The 15096-nt window shown below is 41.4% G+C and overlaps 2 protein-coding genes across 2 annotated transcripts; both read left to right on the forward strand.

The window, feature by feature from the left end:
* Nucleotides 1–119: 119 nt before the first annotated feature.
* hspa4l (heat shock protein 4 like) lies at nt 120–7954 on the forward strand. Its single transcript, XM_026353726.1, is given in 21 exon segments — nt 120–227; nt 359–525; nt 1644–1701; nt 1821–1961; nt 2157–2279; nt 2357–2456; nt 2553–2686; nt 2771–3015; nt 3101–3177; nt 3265–3416; nt 3518–3624; nt 3815–3948; nt 4321–4517; nt 5141–5215; nt 5434–5577; nt 5955–6080; nt 6254–6361; nt 6510–6629; nt 6721–6882; nt 6985–7110; nt 7112–7954. Coding segments are annotated over 21 exon segments (2607 nt in total). The 5' UTR covers nt 120–179; the 3' UTR covers nt 7175–7954.
* Nucleotides 7955–8808: 854 nt separating this feature from the next.
* Nucleotides 8809–15086, forward strand: plk4 (polo-like kinase 4 (Drosophila)). The gene is made up of 15 exons (XM_026354254.1): nt 8809–8992; nt 9888–9983; nt 10294–10389; nt 10920–11034; nt 11142–12093; nt 12177–12268; nt 12399–12736; nt 12822–12926; nt 13011–13113; nt 13202–13351; nt 13426–13654; nt 13751–13853; nt 13953–14090; nt 14181–14287; nt 14528–15086. Exons 1-15 carry the CDS (start codon nt 8963–8965, stop codon nt 14637–14639), a joined length of 2766 nt encoding a protein of 921 aa, XP_026210039.1. The 5' UTR covers nt 8809–8962; the 3' UTR covers nt 14640–15086.
* Nucleotides 15087–15096: the final 10 nt, after the last annotated feature.

The raw sequence follows: 15096 nt of genomic DNA on the forward strand, positions 1-15096 counted from the left end.
TTCTGTTACCGATTGGTCATCGCACCAATCACGTCAGGGCAATCGGCGCGACGCAGCCAATGACAATCGTCTGGGGGCGGGCCTGAGGAGCATCCGTCTGTCAGAACCGCTGGGTGATGCTAGGGCGACCTGGGAGTGGGAGAACCCGGCGTGGACAGCTCTCCCTGGGATTACTCTGAATGAGTTTTTCTAAAAACAGCTCGACTTACATAACAGCTTGTCATTCGGTTAAGTTAGTGCACCCTCAGCCAGCTGTCTGGTATCTACTCCAGAGCAGAGGACACGCTTAAATACATGACATTGTGGGAATAGACCGCCATTGTATATATATATATATATATATATTTCTTTCTCATAGGTGTCAAGTGCGCTCGGTGCGGAAGGAAACTTGCAGGAGGCGAATTGTAGCGCGCTCATAATGTCAGTGGTTGGCATTGATGTGGGTTTCCAAAATTGTTACATCGCTGTGGCCAGGAGCGGTGGCATTGAAACCGTTGCCAATGAATACAGTGACAGATGCACACCGTAAGTATAAACACGGACAGGCATCATCATCATCATCATCATCATCATCCGTGTAGTGTTGTGTGACTGGGAGCTTGTTACGCAATGCTTGCGGCTGAGCGGCGCTGCTACAGAGAGCAGGGCCTGGTTGAGGCTGAGGGTTCCTCGCCCGCACCGAGTGGATCCTCTCATCTGCTTGATGAAGTGCGATGTGTCGGGGTTTTCTACTTTGTTCCGATTTTTGTTGTCGCTTGGCGCAATAGAGTGAAACTAAACTGTTTTGGTTTATGCAGCATCGCAGAAGATGAACGCAGGTCAAAATGTCGCATGTAGCTTTTTGGTGAAACACTGCTCACGTGTCTCCTGAGAAGAACCAAGGTGATGGGTAAAGTTGGGGAAGACGAGCAACTTAAAGAGGACATTACTTAGCGTGCATAGAGTGTGTTAAGGCATTATAAAGTGTGCTTTAAAGGAAGAGAAATAAACATGACATGACGATTGTGCGACTGTTATGGCCTGTTCAGAAGCTGCAGCCCAGATATGATAGAACTTAAATCCTGGGATGGACCACTAGAGCAATAGCTTTATTAGAACATCTTATAATAGCAAATCTTATAGGAAATATAATCTATTATGTGGCCCTCTATTTGTGGAAGGATGCAAAGTGAAATGCTTTTGCTGCAGCATCCTGCAAACAGGGATGTGCAGCTGGAAAAGAGAGGGAGCATTGCACCTTTAAGTGAATAAGGATATTTTTGTGGCAAGGTGAAACTAGGGAGTGACTTGTCAACTGCAAACCAGTGTGGAATGGATATAAAAACCTTGTGTCACTACAAGCATCTTTTTCATTACTAAAACAATGATTTGCTGACAAAAGTTAAATGAATTAGGGAAATTGAGTTTTTTTTTTTTTTTACATGAGCCCAGTTTTGAAGGTGAACTGTTCTGCCTCACTGCCCTAGTTTGTGCTTCTTTTTCAGACTACCTTATGAAATTTCCTTAATTGAAAACAGCCCCTGCAACAGTCAATGACAGTTTTACTTCATCAGCCACAGTTATTAACAGGACTGTTTCAGCTGTCATGTTAGTTTGCTTTTTTTATTTTATTTATTTTTTTATTTTCTTTGTCTTCCATCAAGGGCTTGTGTATCTTTGGCCTCCAAAAACCGCATGATTGGAAATGCAGCTAAGAGTCAAGTAAGATCATCTATTTTTGAGCAATCAGTAATTTGTCTTTATTTCTGAAATGTATTTATATACTTATATACATTTAACAGGTAAAACACGTCTTTACAAAATACATTTCCTTATTACAGGTTATAACAAACTTCAAAAATACAGTTCATGGTTTTAAAAAGTTCCATGGCAGAGCATTTGACGACCCACTTGTCCAAGTGGAAAAACCTAAACTGCCTTACAGCCTTCATAAGCTGACCAATGGAAACGCTGGAATTAAGGTAAAACTCCCTTCAAACTTTCAGCATGATTATTTTTAATTTCTTTCTGTTTTTGACCCTGAATATTTTTTACCTTGATAAGTAAACAAACAGCTTATTAGTTATTTTTTTACGTATATTTTACTTTATGATAATTATTTTCTTCTGTGCTGCATTTAAAATGTGTCAGAGGTCCTTATTGCATCGTGTTTACAGGTGCGCTATTTGGACGAGGATAAGGTGTTCACAGTTGAGCAGATCACGGGGATGCTGCTCACCAAGCTAAAGGAGACATCAGAGAGCGCTTTGAAGAAGCCTGTGGTGGACTGTGTCATCTCTGTGAGTAACAGAACTGTTACACAGGACATAATTCACAAAGTTGTTCGATTGCTGCTGATTTGTGCGCTCTCTTACAGGTCCCAAGTTTTTTCACAGATGCTGAAAGACGATCCATGCTTGATGCTACTCAAATCGCAGGGTTGAACTGTTTACGACTAATTAACGATACAACTGCAGGTCAGTGTTCTTGGTAAATGTGGTCGTAGTAAAAATTGTTAAATGGCTGAGCAGGAACAAGGTGCAAGATGTTAACAAATCTCTTTTTATGAACAGTGGCTTTGGCGTATGGGATCTACAAACAGGACCTTCCTACTCCTGAAGAGAGGCCCCGAAATGTGGTCTTTGTGGACATGGGACATTCATCATTCCAGGTCTCAATCACAGCCTTCCACAAAGGAAAACTCAAGGTTAGCATTTAATCTTTTCCATCAAACTCCACCACTACGCTTGTACCTTTAAGCTCTAAGCTGAGTGTCAGTCTGGCCTGTCAGGTCCTTGCCACGGCGTTTGACCCGTACCTTGGTGGGCGTAATTTTGACGAGGCTTTGGTAGATTACTTCTGTGAGGAGTTCAAGGGCAAGTACAAGCTCAATGTGAGGGACAATCCGAGGGCTCTGCTGCGGCTGTACCAGGAGTGTGAGAAACTGAAGAAGCTCATGAGTGCCAACTCCTCTGACCTGCCTCTCAACATAGAGTGCTTCATGAATGATATTGACGTTTCCAGCAGGATGAACAGGTACCACTATTTTTTGGCTTTTTTTTTTTCTTTACATCACTATTGTGCAAATTAATTGTTTTCTTTCATCACTTTTAATGTACAGAGGCCAGTTTGAAGATATGTGTGCTCAATATCTGATGAGAGTAGAGCTGCCAGTAAAAGCAGCCCTTGAGCAATCAAGTATGTCCCTCAAATTTAGATAAATTTGTTTAGTTGAAGAATTAATCAAGAAAGAATCCACTCAGTCTTGTTTGCGTTTTGTGACAGAGCTGAGCCGGGATGACATCTATGCAGTAGAGATTGTCGGAGGAGCCACAAGAATCCCGGCTGTCAAAGAGAGGATCACCAAGTTTTTCTGCAAAGATATCAGTACCACACTCAATGCAGACGAAGCTGTAGCAAGAGGCTGTGCACTTCAGGTGTGATTCTTCTCAGACAGTGTGTTGTATAAGTGTCCTGTTAATAATGTGTAATACAGAAAATGTGCATTTATTTGTGTGTTGTGTTTGTTTGGGTGTAGTGTGCAATTTTGTCTCCAGCATTTAAGGTGCGGGAGTTCTCCATTACTGATGTGGTTCCCTTTCCCATTACACTTCGCTGGAAATCACCAACAGATGATGGTTTGGGGTAAGGACAGTTCAATACATTTGTCATATAAGAAAGTAAAACTAGATAGAACAAGACTATACTTCTGTGTAGTCATTCCAGTAAATAGTACATAAAGCTAGGTCAGCCAGCTCGAAGATACAGTATGTGCTGACTGTGTTGACTTTACCACAACCTGACATTGCTTTTTCTTTCTGTATCTCTGTCACAGAGAGTGCGAGGTGTTCAGTAAGAATCATGCTGCTCCATTTTCCAAAGTGATCACCTTTCACAAAAAGGAACCCTTTGACCTTGAAGCCTTCTACAGCACCCCTCAAGACCTCCCATACCCAGACCAAAGCATAGGTACATGCTCTCTGAAAGTCAGCTAGGAAACAAATGATCAGTCCTCTTTTAGTTCTGCCCACATTTTACTATAAGAAGTCTAAAGAAAGAGAGGTGACTGATGCTTGTGCTGTCAGACGTTTTTCTGGGTAGCCCATTTGTGGCTGAGTCCCTATAGGGATCTACAGCCAGGATGGTAATTAGGAAGAAGGCACAGTGTCCCACAGATGGGACATAATGACTCAGCCAGTGTGCATCATTGTGTGTGTGTGTGTGTGTGTGTGTGTGTGCACTCTCAGGTGGGGTATCAGTTTTTAACCACCACCTGTGAGGTTAAGGTCCCGTTATCAAAGCTGTTTCACCAACCACCCATTTTTGTCCATCTGTTTCCAGGACGTTTTTCAGTCCAGAATGTGGTTCCACAGCCAGACGGTGACAGCTCCAAAGTTAAGGTCAAAGTTCGTGTCAATGTCCATGGCATCTTCAGCGTGTCCAGCGCTTCTCTGATTGAGAAGCAGAAGGGAGAGGGAGAGGACATGCAGATTGACTCTGAGCCAATGGTGCAGAATGAAAGCAGAGCAGAGGACCAGGTAACTTTTACTTTTATAAAGGTCATACAGGTCACTCAAGTCAGTCTGTCACTGTGTTGATTGTACCCTTTGATCCAAACTGAAATATCAACCACCTGGTTTCTAAATATGTTTCCAGTAAATACATTTAAACTGTGGAAAGTGGTTTCTACCCATCAACAAATGTTCATTTTTAGATTGAACTATATTCTTTCATAACATTTTGTTGAGAGCAGTGAAATATGTCATACATAAATTCTTCGGATGATGCTTTATTTTTATTTATTGTACACCACATCAGCCACGACTTCGAAATCACTGACGGATGAGGTGTAAAATAAAATTCCTTATCTTGTTACAATAGCACCTGTCAAGGGGTGAAATGAATTAGGCACCAAGTGAACAGTCAGTTCTTGAAGGTGACATGTTGGAAGCAGCAAAAGCAAGTGGAAAGATCTGAGTTACTCAAACTGGCTAGACGACTGGGTTGGAGCAAGTTCAAATCAGCAGGTGTTTGTTGTTTCCTGTATGCAGGCCAAGAAATTATCATCTGTGATGTGTTTTATTGATCTTTTAGACACAATAAAATATTATTTATATGTATTCTTGCTTGGAAAAATAGCTAAATATGTATTGTATCTCAGACCAAAATGCAGGTGGACCAGGATGGCCAAAGCCAGGGGGACCAGCAGAATGAAGATAACAGTTCCAGCAGTAAGGTCAGCAGGCTTGAATTTAAGGATTTGCTAATAGAGATTATTTCAAACAGGATCTTGTGTTTTATTAATGTACATCAGTACACCTCTATGGGATTTACACAGAATCATACTAATTTTTCTAAAAATAAAGAAATGTGTGTTGTACAATTGCATACATTTGACATTATATTAGGCCGGTAGCTAAAAGGCCTGAGTGTGTTTGTGGTTTCTAAATCCAGGAGGGTGCCTCTGGAGACAAGCAGGACCCAGCAGCAGGGGAAAGCAAGCCCAAAGTCAAGGTGAAGAGTATTGATCTGCCCATTGTAGCCAACAACATTCGGCAGCTTGACAGTGATGTCTTGAACAACTTTGTGGAGTATGAGGTGAGTGCTCCTGCTGACCTTAGGAAGAGCTGAGTCATGGTTTGATTGAAATTCCGATTAACCTGAGATTATCTCTATAATGCATAGAGTGGGATTAAAACTTGATATGTACTTAATAAGTGATTTATTGGTGCTCTTTTAACCACTGATCCCCCTGGCATTTGTTAAATAGTGGCTAATCTGTGCCATGGGAACAACTTATTAGTATCCTGGAGTTAACTACAGTGATATAAATCAAACAATCTCTTCCTTTGCTGTTTGAAAGTCTGAGAAACCTTTTGTCGAGACAGTTTGTGATCTTTCTTAGATTAATACAGTTGGATTTTGCTGTAATTGTTTCCATAACTTGACCCTTAGAAGGCAGTTTTTCTTTGCAGCGTCAGATGATTATCCAGGACAAACAAGTGAAAGAGCTCAATGATGCTAAAAATGCTGTGGAGGAGTATGTGTACGATTTACGTGACAAACTTTGTGGGATGTATGAAAAGTTTATCACTGAGGAGGTGAGTGCAGCTTTTGTAATATAATAAATATAACACACATAAGACAAGTACACTATACAAATAATTACATTCCTAATGCTAGTCACCATGCCATAAAAAGGATTGTGCAGATGAGACAAGTAATCTCTCACTGTAATTACTTAATATATTGTCTAATAACTAACTAATAACAGGACAGCAACAGACTGACACTGATGCTGGAAAATACAGAGAACTGGTTGTATGAAGATGGAGAGGACCAACCCAAACAAGTCTATGAGGAGAAGTTGGATGCATTAAAGGTTTCTTTACTCTTTTCCGAAATTCCACTTTTCAATTTGTAGATAAACAATCATATAGAAATAGCATATCTACCACTGAACTCTAATAAGTTTTAAAACTTATTAGAGTTCAGTGTTCAGCAAAAGTAATTCAGTTTTTTTTTTCCAGAGGTTGGGTCAGCCCATTCAGGACCGGCACCGAGAACATGAGGACAGACCGAGGGCATTTGAAGAGCTGGGAAAAAAACTGCAACTCTACATTAAGTTTGTGGATTCCTATAAACAGAAGGTAAACCCTTTTTATATATTTTTTCTGCATCTTATGATGGTGATTCGGTGTGGTAATTAATGAAATCACAACCTAACAAACTCTTTACCAGGATGAGCGATACCTGCATTTGAGTGCAGAAGAAATAAGCACTGTGGAGAAGTGTGTGAGCGAAAGTATGGCTTGGATGAACAGCAAGATGAATGCACAGAGCAAACTTGCTTTAACTCAAGATCCCATTGTTAAAGTAGCAGAGATCATTGGCAAAATACAGGTATGTGACATACTATTTAAGTTGAGATTCTTTATTCCATAATCAGGCATTAGATATGCTGATGTTCTTTTACAAACACACATTACATTTATCACTCATCAGGAGCTGGAGGATGTATGTAAACCAGTAATCAACAGGCCAAAGCCCACAGTGGACGACACCCCTGAAGTCAATGATCAGAGCAGTGGAGCTCACAATGGTCCGACAACCAAGCAAGGAGCGGAAGGAAAAGGGAGATGCAAAGGGAGGCCAGCAGACAAAACCTGGCACGAAAGAGATGGAGGTGGACTGAGATCAGTGGCTGAGAAGCTAACTCTTCAACCATCACTGCGTTTACCATCACTGACCATTTAGACAGTAGAAAAGTCAATACCTGGGACAATATGTCAATTCCCATCAGCCACTTTTGTGGATTTGTTTTTCGTGCCCACAGTCTTTCTCAATGGACTTGACCATTTGAGGATTTTGTTTTTGCCCTCCCATCCTAATGTGTGACAGTGGTGTGCTTTACTCTCTCAAAGGTTTGACATTCCCAATAAATGAAAGAATGATGCAATAGATTAAACTCTGACAAAACTGTTTTCTCTGTACCATACAGCAAGGCGCTTTGTGTTCAGTATCATCAGCAAGTCCTGGCACTTATAAGAGCAAACGGAAAGTGCTATAAAAGCATTTGCAGTTGCAAAACCCTTATAATACAATAAGGTAATTGTAAGTAATAGAAGTAATACAATATATCTATCTATATATATATAATGAGTTTGAAATATAGTCAATGTCTATGTCTAAATCTGTAAATACTATTTTAGTAAATAAATCCAGTCAGACTACAGTATATATGTACATAAAGAAACTATTCCTAGTGTAACATTGACAGTGCTTGATACACCAGATCTCTTTAGTAAGGGATTGGTTGCCGATTTCCTTTTCTTTCATTTTCCAAATTTAAGTCATGATATTTAAATATGGCAAAAATAAATACATATGTCTGTAAGGCAAATTTTCTAAAGTCTCAGTTTTTTTTTAGCAGCTAAGCCTCAAAGAGATGAGATCAGGACAGCTTCAAAAATGTAAGCAGGGTGAAGGTTATGTACTGATTTGATTCTTCTTAAAAAAAAAAAAAAAATCCCAAAATGAAAGGGACCTGGTTGCCTAAAAACTGATGGTTACTCAAGCACCCACCTACCCATCATTTATTTATTTTAGTTCTGCACGGTAGGTACAATTAACCATGAAGGTGTAATGTACTTTTTCCAGTGTATGTTTTTTATTTCACAATGCCACAAGTCAATTAGGTAATTGATAGACATTTAATCTGCAGTTACACAGACATATTCCAAGAAGAAATGGTAGGTCCTTAGATTTTCGAAATACTGCAAATACTGCAAACACAGACCTGACTACATATACAGTATACTGTACATATAAGCCTTACAAAAACTGCACACTTACTGATGAGTAAACTTCATTCCTGGACATTTATTACCAGATTCAGAATTAGTAATTTCTCAAGAAATGTGTAAACAGATTTGAAAATCATCGGCCTGTTTGATTTTACATGTAGGATTGTATACAGCATATGAGATATATTGTCAGTTTTGTTTTATGGTACAATAAAACTTTAGGCTACAGGATAAACAAGCTGTTTTCTTGTAAAATACTGTGTTGATGAGTTGTGAAGTACAGGAAATAAAAGGTAAGCTTTTCTATTATTTAGCAAACTGCAAATTAAACCATTCATTTCGAGTTATTGTTAAAATAGGATCTAAGTAGTAATCCGTTTGGAAAATGATGTTACGTCATCACTTTATTCATTTTATTCAACTCAAGTCAAACTCGTGGGCGCGTGGAAGGGGCGTGGCAAACGCCGATTGTTGTCATGTGACGTGGCGTGTGACGTAGCCCCTGGAGTAACGGGCGGATATTTTCAAAATGGAAGAAATGGCAAAGTTTTGGAGGGGAACACAAGATCCGCTTTTATTTACACTCTGACAAGTCCTGTGCGACTATCGATGCACCCAGCCGATCGAGGAATACTACTGCGAACCTGTATGAATCTGCAAGGCAAAAACCAGGCACGATGAGTGTTTCGATCGGCGATAGGATTGAGGTGAGTTATTTTGTTGTGCTAACGCCCACATGCTAGTTAGCTAGCTTCAACTCGGGCTGCTAGCGAAGCGTCAACGCTACAGCGTATGATAAAGTTATCAGGGTTAAAGTAACAGGTTAGGTATTAGCTAAACAGTGTCGCGGCATAATGGTGTTTAACGTTTTAAAAGGGCAGACAAGGGAACTGAACCTCTTTAGCTTGTTTTTTCTCTGTAACGTTACGTTACTGCTAAACGCCAATGAAATAACATGACTTAAAACCCAGTCGGCGCTGTATTTTCAGTTTTTTCACATTAGCCTCCTTCTCCTTCTCCTTCTCCTTCTCCTTCACTCCTATCTGCAACATTTACCGTTCCCCTGGTGAAACCTTCCCCTGGCTCTCAGGAGACTACCTGTGTTGTTGCTGCTCGGTGCGTCGTGCTGCTTAGAAACAGGTGGATGAGTCCCCGTTAGCGGGAGCAGAGCCGCGATAATTAAAGGTTGTGGTTGGCCATATGACAGCGTCAGGTGTTGGTGGCCTGTTTGACAGTTAACGCTTGTTGTGGGAGGATTTGTCCGATGTGAAATCGTTAGAAACCTGATTGTCGGTTTTGCTGCACATCCAGCATGTCGCAGGCTAGAGGAACGATGTTCGATCAAGTCATTCAGTATTTCTTCCAAAATCTTTCTTCGGAAACTCAATCCAGCAGAGATGAGGAGAAAAGTGTATCTTATGATCAGGAACTCAGCATCGAGGTATAATGCTTTTACACATCCTGTCTGTCCTGGGTCAAAATAAAATGGTTTTGGTGTTTTTATATGAAGTGCAAACATTTTATTGTTTAATTTCATTCATTCATTCATTCGTCATTTCCTTGATTGTTTGTAAAACTTATGTGTCTTTTCCTCTCATGTAGGATTTTAAAGTCCTCACCCTCCTTGGGAAGGGCTCCTTTGCATGTGTTTACCGGGCAAAATCTGTGAAGTCTGGTCTGGAAGTTGCTATAAAAACGGTAAGAATCACTCACTCACCATTTCTATCTTAGTCAGTGATGATGGGTAATTATGGCACCCTTTGCCTGCAATGTAGACATGTAACCAACATGCAAGCTGTTGCTCCTGACTGACAGTTGAGGTGTGAGGTGGAACTCATGGGTTATTAAACCCTAATTGCCTCCCATGAGTTTCCTGTGCTTCCCACAAATAAGGTCGGAATAGGTCGCTGTCGTTTTGGGTGGCAGATTGACTATTACCCACCAGACCGACACATGTTGATTGCATGAATGGCAGGTGTATAATTACCTCTCTTGTTCCCTTCTGCAGATCGACAAAAAAGCAATGCAAAAAGCTGGTATGGTCCAGCGTGTGACAAACGAGGTGGAGATTCATTGCAGATTAAAGCATCCTTCAATACTCGAGGTAACAATTACTGCTGGAAACAGTAAATCCAAACACTACAGTAACTTTCTGATCTCCATGTTTTTCTTTTTTACTTTAATATCATAAACACAAGATGTCTTTGTTGTGACGTAAGCATTAGGTACATAAAAGAAAATGTACTTTATATTTATTTATATGTACTTTGCAGCTAAAGTCAAACAGCACTATTCAGAGGAATCAGATTAATTTTTTTTGCAATGTTAAAAACCGTCTAGTTCAATTGCCAACAAGAAATAGATGTATGTCAGTTTTCTGTTTACGGTTGTCATGGTTGTGGAGGACTTGACCCTGCCTCCTGTTACTACGTTGTTCGTTCTTATTGTCAATTTTTCCACTTCACTTCATTCTATTGTTGGTTCAGTAAGGCTTGAAAGATTAACCAGCACATCAGACTTTGATGCTGAATAGAAACTGATGTGAACTTATAGTAGTTCCACTTGTACAATGTTGACTACGATGTTGTGGCATGATAAATAACTATTGTATTATACATTACTTTTTTTAAACAGCTGTACAACTACTTTGAGGACAGCAACTATGTGTATTTGGTGTTGGAGATGTGCCACAATGGAGAGATGAGTCGATATCTTAAAGAGAGGAAGATGCCCTTCTCTGAGGATGAAGGTCAGACACAACTATTTTACCAAGAGCATTCAGTATGAACTCTGATCAACTGATCAGTTTTGCAGATGGTTAGTTTCTAAAATTCCCTGCTCCTTTTTCTTCCACAGCGAGACATTTCATGCATCAAATTGTAAAAGGAATGTTGTATTTACATACTCATGGCATCTTGCATCGAGACCTGACCTTGTCCAATCTTTTGTTGACGAGCAACATGAACATTAAGATAGCAGACTTTGGTCTGGCCACTCAGCTCAAACTCCCGAATGAAAAGCACTTCACCATGTGTGGGACACCTAACTACATCTCCCCAGAGGTGGCCACCCGCAGTGCTCATGGCCTGGAATCAGATGTCTGGTCACTGGGGTGCATGTTTTACGCTTTCCTGATGGGTCGCCCCCCATTTGACACAGACACAGTGAAGCACACCTTGTCTAAAGTGGTTCTTGGGGAATATGAAATGCCCACGCACGTTTCTTTAGAGGCTCAGGACCTAATCCGGCAAATGCTGCAAAAGGATCCTGCCCAGCGTCCCAGTCTCTCTGCGGTGCTGGATCACCCGTTCTTAACTCAGAGCCTTCTGGTCAGGACCAAGGAGCTTGCGCTGGGTGATGAAGGATCCATAGACAGCGGCATCGCTACAATTTCCACAGCTTGCACCTCTTCCACCTCGGCCAGCAGCAGCCGCCTCCAAAGGCGAACCAGGCACATGATTGCCCTGCCTAACCGCATGGCGCCTATCCCAACTGTTTCTCGCCATGCCAGCAGCAACTGCTTTGAGGAAAGAGACCAGTGGCATCAGCCTGGCAGATTTCACAGAGAGGGCCGAAGCAGGGAAGTTCATGGTGGAGATGGCGGGCAGCCTCATTCTCGCTATCTGAGGAGGGCTCACTCTTCTGATCGTTCCGGCTCCTCAGCTTCTGGACAGGTGTTGAGTCACGCTGAGCTGGGAAGGTGCCACTCAGAGGAGACTCTGACCAATGTCTTCCCCATGTCCTCCACTCAGCACCTATTTTCAGAGCATGGAAAGCTTCCATCTCCTCCTGTCAAACAGTCTGCAAAGTAAGCAGTTTCTCCATTCATCATTTCAGTTGTTTTACAAATTTAATGTGATACTAACAGATTGACCTTTTACTGGTTTTCAGTTCTGGGTATTCATTAGCCACACAGATGGCACACCCACCAAACCTGCAATTTCAAGACCTCGAGGGAGTTACCAACTGGCTAAATAATGAGGGTAAAATTGAAAGTCATATGCTCTTTGATTAAGTAAATTTGCAGATTTAACCTAGAAACTAGTCCAGCTACTCTTGACTTTTAAATGATCGGCCAAAGCTTGTATTTCTGAACATTTTTTTCTTTATCAGGTTCTGGGCAGAGGCCCACAGACAGCAGCACACACAGCAGCAGTAGCAGCTTCCACAGCAGCAGGGGGCCTTTGGGCGTTCACAATTCCTGGACAGATAAGCCCATGGGCCGAGCTGTGAACCCCCACCACAACCAGCACCACCTGCAGCAACAGCACCCTGACTCATACAGGGAGAATATCCCTGGAGCAGAGTTTCAGCCTCCTCACAGCAGAGAGTTGAAAAACCCTTCAGCCAAACCCAGTGTAGATAAGGAGAAGAAAACGCTGAGAGACATAGTCCCACCTCTGTGTGCGTCCCGACTGAAGCCTATCAGACAGAAGACCAAAAATGCTGTTGTAAGGGAATTGGTCAAGTTTTTAGATTGTTCATGTTAAGAAATTTGTTCATGTTTAATTTTTGTTTTCCTTCTTTTTCCTACAGGTGAGCATCCTAGACACAGGTGAAGTGTGTATGGAGTTGTTAAAATGTCAGGCCGGTCAAGAAAGGGTCAAAGAAGTCCTTCGGATTTCCTGTGATGGATCAATGGTGAGCTTATTATATTGAACTCGTTATCTGTCCTTCAAATGAATAATATTTGATGCTAATTTAGCTGTTTTCTGCACATTCTAGGTGACAATATACCAGCCTAATGGTGGAAAGGGGTTTCCTGTTCTGGACTGCCCTCCTGCTCCTCCAGAAGATATTCTTATTTGTAGCTATGAGGATCTTCCAGGTACTTTGATGGATGGATCATATCTAATAACATCAGCTGATATAAAATAGCTCTATTTTTTGTAAATTAATTTTTTTTTGGGTCGCAGAAAAATACTGGAAGAAATATCAATACGCCTCCAAGTTTGTGCAGCTTGTGAAATCCAAGACTCCTAAAGTGACACTTTACACCAAGTATGCAAAGGTCATGCTGATGGAGAACTCTCCCACTGCAGACCTGGAGGTTTGCTTTTATGATGGTGAGTGACGTGTGTAGGCAGAAGTGTGGTGCCCACTGTGGGAGAAGCTGAACTGACTGTTCTGTTGTCTGTAGGAGCAAAGACACACAAGACATCAGAGCTGGTGCGAGTGGTGGAGAAGAGCGGGAAGTCCTACACAGTGAAGGGTGAGGTGGGGCTGAGCGGTCTGAGCCCAGAGAGCCGGCTGTATGTTGAGCTCTCTGACGAGGGACACAGCATGTGTCTGTCACTAGAGGCCGCCATCACAGCAGAGGAGCAGCGCAGCACCAAGAACGTCCCTTTTTTCCCTATAACTATTGGCAGGTGAGAATCACAGCTTTATGCTCGTTTATGTTTTCCTCATCTTGTGCGTGAAACATATTCAAAACATGTCTCTTTTATATATGTTGTTGTTATTAGGAGACCTACCAACCCAGACTCACCGTGTCCATCGTCTTTACCCTCTCAACCGGTGCCTCCTGATGCAGCATCACCCCCTCACCCTCCACAAATCACTCCTTCGGTGAGTGTCTCAAACCCTGCACTGCCGAATGGATGAAGATATCATGTAGAGACTATAATGCTCAGACTGTCATTTGATTGTTAAACGTTTTATTTCCAGATGATCTCCTATGATGGGTCTGATTTCACCACAGCCAGCCTGAGTAAGAGAAGCTCCCCAGTGCGACAGGACCTGATGCAAAGCACAGGAAAAGTGGTTAAATCAATATTTGTTCCTAACGTTGGATGGGCATCCCAGGTAAGTGGTTAAAAATAACCTAACCTCCTGTAATCAACAAAGAAATTGTCATTTGTGACTAAAAATTTGAATCTGTTTTTGTGTGTGTAGCTGACAAGTGGAGAAGTGTGGGTGCAGTTCAACGACGGGTCTCAGCTGGTGGTTCAGGCTGGAGTTTCCTGCATCACATACACGTCTCCAGAGGGGAAGATCACCAGGTAGGAAGCATATGCCACAATATGGGTTTTATCAGGTTTGTTAATAAATAGACAACAGCAGCTGCCATGTGGCCTTACAAGTGTATTCTCCTCTTCAAAATAACACAAGCTACTGGGGGACAGCCGTCATAAATATCTTCATAGAGAACCTTCAACAGTGGAATTTTATTTTTAAATCAACCCCACTGTCAAATAGATTTCAGCTTTGCACAAGAGTTGATTTGTCTGCTTACTTCACAGGTATAAGGAGAACGAGAAATTGCCAGATCACGTCAAGGAGAAGCTCCACTGTCTCTCCACCATTCTTGGTCTGTTGGCCAACCCAACATCCCATCACCTACAGCCTCATTAACACCGCAGTACAGAGAACTGTCTGCGAACTTCAAGTAGCATTAGAGCCTTTGTATTGTCTTTTGTCTGATGTTATTGTAAATATCTTTGTTTTTTACATGTACAGAAGATTATGAAAATATATTTTTATTTTAATAAGCTGTCATTTTGTACCCGTTGGCCTATTTGTAAAGTTTGTGTCCATATTTTTTCCTGCCCCCAATTCTATGAAATGTGTGAGTCAAAAATGATAAAGCAATAAACATCTGGAGGCTGGGGGAGAAAAAGGCTTCTCTTTGCACTCAATCTATTCAAAAAGGATTTTTTGTAGAAACGTATTAAAGTATTTTGTGTTCTTGTTGTTTCAGTTTCTAAAGAAGACACGAAAGGGAAAAAGAAATCACTGAAAATTAGTTACGTAGGATGTTACATGACACATAACTGCATAATAGCATTTACCCACAAATAAACAGAGTCAG

This window comes from Anabas testudineus, chromosome 12 (assembly GCF_900324465.2).
Source record: "Anabas testudineus chromosome 12, fAnaTes1.2, whole genome shotgun sequence".
Taxonomy (NCBI): domain Eukaryota; kingdom Metazoa; phylum Chordata; class Actinopteri; order Anabantiformes; family Anabantidae; genus Anabas; species Anabas testudineus.